The sequence below is a fragment of the Triticum dicoccoides genome, chromosome 3B (genome assembly GCF_002162155.2).
Source record: "Triticum dicoccoides isolate Atlit2015 ecotype Zavitan chromosome 3B, WEW_v2.0, whole genome shotgun sequence".
Classification (NCBI taxonomy): Eukaryota; Viridiplantae; Streptophyta; class Magnoliopsida; order Poales; family Poaceae; genus Triticum; species Triticum dicoccoides.
Window position 1 is genome coordinate 18894771 of NC_041385.1, and position 8098 is coordinate 18902868.

An 8098-nucleotide genomic window follows, 5' to 3' on the forward strand; every position below is an offset into this window, starting at 1 on the left:
GAAAAAGGAAGAAAAAAACAGAAGAAAAAAACAGAAGAAAAAAACAGAAGAAAAAAGGAAAAACAGAAGAGAAACATAAGAAAAAAGGAAAAACAGAAGAAAAAAACAGAAGAAAAAAGGAAAAAGGAAAAAGGAAGAAAAAAACAGAAGAAAAAGGAAGAAAAAAACAGAAGAAAAAAACAGAAGAAAAAAGGAAAAACAGAAGAAAAAAACAAACAGAAGAAAAACATAAGAAAAAAACAGAAGAAAAAAGGAAGAAAAAAAAATATGCCACCTACTGGGCCACCACGGCCTGAATACGACTAGAAACCCATTACAGGGCCAGGATTCAGGCCCGCAGAAGGCCCAGTAGGCCACAGGCACATAGTGACAGAATAGGCCCGTAAGCCTGCATTTGAGAGGAGCTCGAAGTGGTGAGCGCAGCCGCGCTTATAAACCACTGTCGAAGCCTCTCGGCTAGCGAGGTGGGACTAAACATCCCACCGCACCGCGCCAGTTCTAGCACGGACCTTTAGTCGCGGTTGGGGAGGAGGACCGCGACTAAAGGGTACCTTTAGTCGCGGTTGGGGAGGAGGACCGCGACTAAAGTGTCTTATAATTTGATGCAGAGGGACTATATTATTTGCTCGATCTAATTAATGATAAAAGTTAAATCTCAAAAGCATGAAACTGAAACGGAGAGAGTATATATTTCAACATTTCTTTTTAATATTAATTTCTTTCAGGTTGGTGCTATCAGAAAGGTGAACTCCTGCTCATCTACGAGTACATGCCAAATGGCAGCCTGGACCAACACCTGTTTCGCGCAAGTGAGAACCCACAGAACACCGTTGCGCTCCTAGCATGGAACACCCGCTACGACGTCATCATGGATGTCGCCGCGGGGCTCCACTACGTCCACCACGAGCACGAGCACATGGTGCTCCACCGCGACATCAAGGCGAGCAACATCATGCTCGACTCTTCCTTCCGTGGGCGCCTCGGTGACTTCGGCCTCGCTCGTATTGTCACCTCTCTGGAAAAGAACTCCTACACAGATATCGGTGTTGCGGGGACTTGGGGCTTCATCGCGCCGGAGTACTCGGTGAGCCATAAGGCCACACGCAAAACTGACATTTACGCACTCGGGGTATTAATCCTGGAGGTCGTCACCGGAAGGCGGGCACTCCATGGCTACCATGAGTCCTTCCGATTGCTCACTGACTGGGTTTGGACAGCTCACCAGGAGGGAAGGCTGCTTGAAGCCGTGGATGATGAGGTGCACGGACAGTTCGACGCTGACGATGCTAATCGCTTGCTACTTCTTGGGTTGGCATGCACCAACCCTAACCCGTCAGACCGCCCAAACATGGCTGAGGTGGTGCAGATCGTTGCAAAATCTGCGCCCCCATCAGACGTGCCACTAGTGAAGCCCACCTTCATGTGGCCACCAGAAGGCGGATGGATCCCCGTGGAATTTGAAGAACCGGTAACGATCACGAGCACTCAATTGGAGGAAGACATGTCATTAAGTAGCGATGATGCCAGGGGGTGACAGCAACCAATTGACATCGTATGTGTCTAGTCGCGTTGAAGGTTGGTGAAGCTAATAACATCCCATTTAGTTCGTATGTGTCTAGTTGCGTCGAATATTACATGTACTAGAATGGTTGTGGCTCTTTGCTACACCATTGTTGTTGTTGGGATTACATAATTTTCATTTATATAATGTGATGTTTTGGTGAGTTTTCTTAACAGTGTCATTTTCCGTTATCTGCTTATCAGCTCGTACTTATATGGGGAAATTTCTAGCGCCGGTGGCCGCAACGTATTATATTGGTGCTACAGTGTCACATGTTGACGCTTCTCTTTTGTAGGTGAGGAGAGGATGTACGCGACTGATGTGTTTTTAGGCTACTTGGTATCGATTAATTTAAGAAATCATCGGCATAGTCAAAATTATGGAACAAATCAAAAATTGATTACTTCAATTGAATGAGAGGGCTTCTTGAGAAATCATTGATGCAGTCAAAATTGTGATCCAAATCCAAATATAAGACATCAATTGAATGGGAGCCCTATATTAGGGAGCATAGTGTATTAGATGATATTATTTCTGTAAAAAGAGAGTATATATGTTGCACATCTACATTGAAATATATTGTATGCCCTTCTTCATCGCTTCTTTACTTGAACTAACTACATCACGGATTCAATATCTATTTCTCTATCAACGTATCATCTAAAATACATCTAGATACATTCATTTCTTGGACCAGTAATTCCGAGCGGAGGGAGTACCATATAGCTAGCTAATTGTTCATATGAGACAGACTTTATTAGTTATAAAGAGATAAGTATACATTTCGTTCCTTAACTGGAATAGTCACATGGTAGTGCCTGGTAGTGCTATTGAAAGACATGGTCCATATGGAAAAAAGGGTCTTGCTCTCACACGGTCACACCACGCTGCCGATGAGGTTGAGGGATCAAATCCGCAAGTGTCGATAAGTTAAGGGATGAAAATAAACAGCTACTCCCTTCGTCCCATAATGTAAGACGGTTTTTAGAACAATGTAAGACGTTTTTTTAGGACTACACTCGCTCCAAAAAATGTCAACTTAGTCCTGCTCCACGTACAAGATACAACACAGATATTAAAAGGAGTGCACGCGTTTTGGCTGTCCAAGTCAGAAAGTTCAACGCGTTTTGGCTGTCCAAGTCAGAAAGTACAACGAGATTTCCTGGAGGTTGCTCCCGTGACTACCGACCGACTAATCCGTTAATCCGTTAATCCATTGAGATCTCCGCGGTGCTCACCGAATCCGTTAATCCGTTAATCCATTGAGATCTCCGCGGGCGCACACCACAACGCCACAGTTTACATCCAGCACCTAGTTTAAATTTTAGGACACGGTTGATAAAAAAAATGTTGTCTTCGTTGAGACAACAGGAGATCACATATCAGGAGGTATCATTAGTACAGTAGTTGTAACAATGATTAGCAACCAAAGTTGGCTTGTTTCATCTTGGACCTTTGGCTTTATCTTTTATATGATTCTTCATAGAACTTGTATCTTCACCTTCCATAAAAATTCATGTGGCAACAGTTTAACAATTCATTGACCGATCAGCTTAATAAATAATTGATTTAATTTGGCTCATCATATAGTAAGTAGCCAAATTATACCATCAACACTTCCCAGGACGCCCAGGGAGTTCAAGTACGCCACCGTGAGGAAGGCCACCAACAACTTTGACCAAGCAAGGAAGCTAGGTAAAGGAGGCTTTGGAGCCGCGTACAGGGGAACACTGCGCTCCCCGGGGTCAGGGACGGCCAAGACACGCATCGACATCGATGTGGCAGTGAAGAAGTTCACGCGTAATGATGACCGCTGCTATGAGAGTAAATTGCACAAAACCACCACTTTAAAGGCTAGGTTTGCGAAAAACACTACAATACATTTTTTGTGCAGAAAACACCATGTCTTCAGTAATCTTTTTGCAAAAACCACCGATCGGCGGATTTGGCTCTGTTAAGCACACTTATGACAGTTGGGGCCCCTTTTTGCCTACGTGGCATAAAATTTCATGCTAGGTCAATTTTAATCTAATTTTACAAACTAGTCCATACATTTCACACAGACACCCCTAAAGCAAAAAGAAAAAATGCAATCAGATCCTCGCCACAGGTTGGGGCGGTCAACGCAGCCTGAGCTAGGCACCTCCTCGCGGAGGAGGCCAAATCGGGGCAGCGACGGCATCCCTCGCCGGATCCCGCAGCCGGCGCTGGGCGCATCCTCGCGCTGGAGGCTAATCGGGGCGGCGGCGTGGCATACCTCGCCGGATCCGGCAACCGTCGATGGGCATCTCTTCGCGGAGGCCAAATCGGGGCGGTGGCGCGGCCTCCCTCGCCGGATCCGGATGTGGCGGCGCTGGGGGCAGAACGGGGCGACAGAGGAGCGCGACATCCCTCGCCGGAGGTGCGACGCCTGGAGCGCGTGCGCGCACCGCCATCTGCAGCTCCTATCGAGGGGCGCGGGGAGCGTCGGGGCCTGCTCGAGGTCGGCCCTTACCCGCCTGGACGGTGCATGGCGGCGGTGGCGCGGTTGAGCAGAGGCGGGCGGAGCTGGCAGAGGCTAGAGCGCGGCGAGGCAGGAAGGTGAGCACGGCGGCGGCTGGCGGATGGTGGTGACCGGCGCCATCGAGGCAGCTGACTGTGTGGCAGGACATGGCAAGGGCCTGGGCAGCACATGGGGAAAAACTTGCGGGTGTTTTAGCTTTTTTACCCGTCTAACGATGTCTTGGGTAAAATGTTATGCCACGTCAGCGAAAAATTGGACCTATCTGTCATAATCTTACTTAACAGCGCAAGATCCGCCGATCAGTGATTTTTGCAAAAAGATTACCGTAGACATGGTGTTTTCTGCAAAAAAATGTATTGTAGTGTTTTTCGCAAACCTAGCCTTCAAAGTGGTGGTTTTGTGCAATTTACTCTTGCTATGATGACTTCCTCGCAGAGGTCGATGTCATCAACCGTCTGCATCACTGAAATATCGTGCCGCTTGTTGGCACGAAATTTCTTCACCAATCAATCATTTTTTGCCATGCACTCTTCCTATTCCCCCCTTCAAGTTTGTCCATTAATTTAACCAATGAAACATAGGTGATGCTTACAAAAATAGAAATCATATTTGAAACATATGACTTATACTCCTTTTTTTAGGGAAGACTTATACTCTCTTTGTATTAAAATATAAGATCTTTTTGATACATGGTGTCTTATAATTTGATGCAGAGGGACTATATTATTTGCTCGATCTAATTAATGATAAAAGTTAAATCTCAAAAGCATGAAACTGAAACGGAGAGAGTATATATTTCAACATTTCTTTTTAATATTAATTTCTTTCAGGTTGGTGCTATCAGAAAGGTGAACTCCTGCTCATCTACGAGTACATGCCAAATGGCAGCCTGGACCAACACCTGTTTCGCGCAAGTGAGAACCCACAGAACACCATTGTGCTCCTAGCATGGAACGCCCGCTACGACGTCATCATGGATGTCGCCGCGGGGCTCCACTACGTCCCACCACGAGCACGAGCACGTGGTGCTCCACCGCGACATCAAGGCGAGCAACATCATGCTCGACTCTTCCTTCCATGGGCGCCTCGGTGACTTCGGCCTCGCTCGTATTGTCACCTCCCTGGAAAAGAACTCCTACACAGATATCGGTGTTGCGGGGACTTGGGGCTTCATCGCGCCGGAGTACTCGGTGAGCCATAAGGCCACACGCGGAACTGACATTTACGCACTCGGGGTATTGATCCTGGAGGTCGTCACCGGAAGGCGGGCACTCCATGGCTACCATGAGTCCTTTCGACTGCTCACTGACCGGGTTTGAACAGCTCACCAGGAGGGAAGGCTGCTTGAAGCCGTGGATGATGAGGTGCACGGACAGTTCGACCCTGACGTTGCTAATCGCTTGCTACTTCTTGGGTTGGCATGCACCAACCTTAACCCGTCAGACCGCCCAAGCATGGCTGAGGTGGTGCAGATCGATGCAAAATCTGCGCCCCCATCAGATGTGCCACTAGTGAAGCCCACCTTCGTGTGGCACCCAGAAGGCGGATGGATCCCCGTGGAATTTGACGAACCGGCAACGATCACGAGCACTCAGTTGGAGGAAGACATGTCATTAAGTAGCGATGATGCCACGGGGGTGGCAACAACCTATTGACATCGTACGTGTCTAGTCGCATTGAAGGTTGGTGAAGCTAATAACATCCCATTTAGTTCGTATGTGTCTAGTTGCGTCGAATATTACATGTACTAGAAGGGTTGTGGCTCTTTGCTACACCATTTTTGTTGTTGGGATTACATAATTTTCATTTATATAATGCGATGTTTTGGTGGGTTTTCTTAACAGTGTGATTTTGTCTTATCTGCTTATCAGCTCATACTTATGTGGGGAAATTTCTTGCGCCGGTGGCCGCAATGTATTATATTGGTGCTACAGTGTCACATGTTGACGCTTCTCTTTTGTAGGTGATGAGAGGATGCACGCGACTGATGTGTTTTTAGGCTACTTTGTATCGATTAATTTGAGAAATCATTGACATAGTCAAAATGATGGAACAAATCAAAAATTGATTACTTCAATTGAATGAGAGGGCTACTTGAGAAATCGTTGATGCAGACAAAATTGTGAACCAAATCCAAATATAAGACATCAGTTGAATGGGAGCTCTATATTAGGGAGCATAGTGTATTAGATGATATTATTTCTGTAAAAGGAGAATATATATGTTGCACATCTACATTGAAATATATTGTATGCCCTTCTTCATCGCTTCTTTACTTGAACTAACTACATCACGAATTCAATATCTATTTCTCTATCAACGTATCATGGAGACTTCAGTTCGTACGGCATATGGGAAAAAAGGTGTAGATGGCATCTACCATATAGCTAGCTAATTATTCATATGAGACACACTTTATAGTTATAAAGAGATAAGCATACATTTCGTTCGTTAATTGGAATAGTGACATGGTAATGCCTGGTAGTGCTATTGAAAGACATGGTCCATATGGAAAAAAAAGGATCTTGCTCTCACACGGTCACACCACGCTGCCGATGAGGTTGAGGGATCAAATCCGCAAGTGTCGACAAGTTGGGGGACGAAAATAATACATATGGGCAGGCTAGAAGTGTTTGTATTTCCGATATCTACTCTTTTGGCTAGTGAGCAAAACCAATTGAAGGAGCATTGGTGCACATAATGATTTCTATGGGCCCCAATTTTGAGGTGAATCCAACATCAGAAGAAATGAGGCAAATACTGAGCCTTAGTTACATAAATCTTCCTCACTATCTGAAGACATGCATGCTATATTTGGGTATGTATCCAAAGGACTATATAATCAAGAAAAGTGATTTGGTTAGGCAATGGGTAGCCCAAGGTTTTGTAAGTAAAGCACATGGGCATTGGCCAGAGGATGTTGCAGAGGGCTATTTTAACGAGCTTGTTAATAGAGGCATCATTCAACCAATTTATAGTTATACAGATCATAATAGTGAAGTACTATCTTGCAGACTGCATGATATGATGCTTGACTTTATTATACACAAGTGCAAAGAAGAAAATTTTATCATTGCAACAGATGACATCCAAGACATGATAGGTTTGCCTGACAAGGTCCACCGACTCTACCTCTATATGGATTGTCTAATAGATGGCGTGATATTGGAAACCACCGAACTCTCTCAAGTAAGAGAGCTTGCAAGATTTGGTACCTCTACATATGCACCTCCTCTCCTGGAGTTCAAGCATCTCCGAGTTTTAACTCTTGAATTTCCAAGTGGAAACCATGGGTCTGAGATACCTGACCTCACTGGAATTTCACATTTGTTCCAACTGAGGTATCTAAAAATTAAAGCAGATGGTGAAATAGTGTTACCAAGGAAAATTCGTGGACTAGAGAAATTGAAGACCTCAGAGTTAAGAGTATATCCTCTTGAAGTTCCATCAAATATTATGCATTTGCATCGGTTGTAGCACCTGATCATCCCTAGTGGAACAAATTTGCCCAATGGGATTGGCAACATGAAATCTTTATGTACGCTGCAAGAGTTTGAAGTTGACTTGAATTGTATAGACAACATCAGAGGCCTTGGAGATCTAACCAATCTGAGGGATCTCCGAATACGTTATAATTTTACCAGCATGGATGAATTGCATAGCATGGAAAGACGACATTGTTTGGATGTTTTGAGATGTTCCCTTGAAACACTTCGCAACCTCAGATATCTGCATACGGATTCTAACATCAACAGTATATATGGATTGAGTTCGTCTGCTTCTCCCTACCTTATTCGGAGGCTTCATATGGTGTGCCTGCTTCCGAGGGTTCCTAATCCTAAGTGAATTGGAGGGCTCCATAACCTCTTTGACATTGATGTTGCAATTTAGGTGTTGGAGGGTGAGATTGCAGTCCTGGCGGAGTTGCAATCACTTAACCACCTCAAATTGCACATTGAGGGAACTCTTGAAACTGAAGAGAAGGTAGTCATCTTCAGAATGGGATTGTGCTAGGTGCCCCAAGTAGGCCGAAT

The 8098-nt window shown here is 45.1% G+C and overlaps 1 protein-coding gene and 1 pseudogene across 1 annotated transcript in view; both read left to right on the forward strand.

The window, feature by feature from the left end:
- LOC119280550 (probable L-type lectin-domain containing receptor kinase S.5) overlaps positions 1-1784 on the forward strand; it is a 7929-nt gene extending 6145 nt beyond the window's left edge. The window contains exon 2 of the mRNA XM_037561366.1: positions 726-1784. Within this exon, the coding sequence (XP_037417263.1) occupies positions 726-1534 (809 nt within the window). The 3' untranslated portion in view covers positions 1535-1784. The remainder of the gene's footprint in view (positions 1-725) is intronic.
- Positions 1785-3648: 1864 nt separating this feature from the next.
- On the forward strand, positions 3649-5719 carry LOC119279120 (annotated as a pseudogene).
- The last annotated feature ends 2379 nt before the right edge of the window (positions 5720-8098 follow it).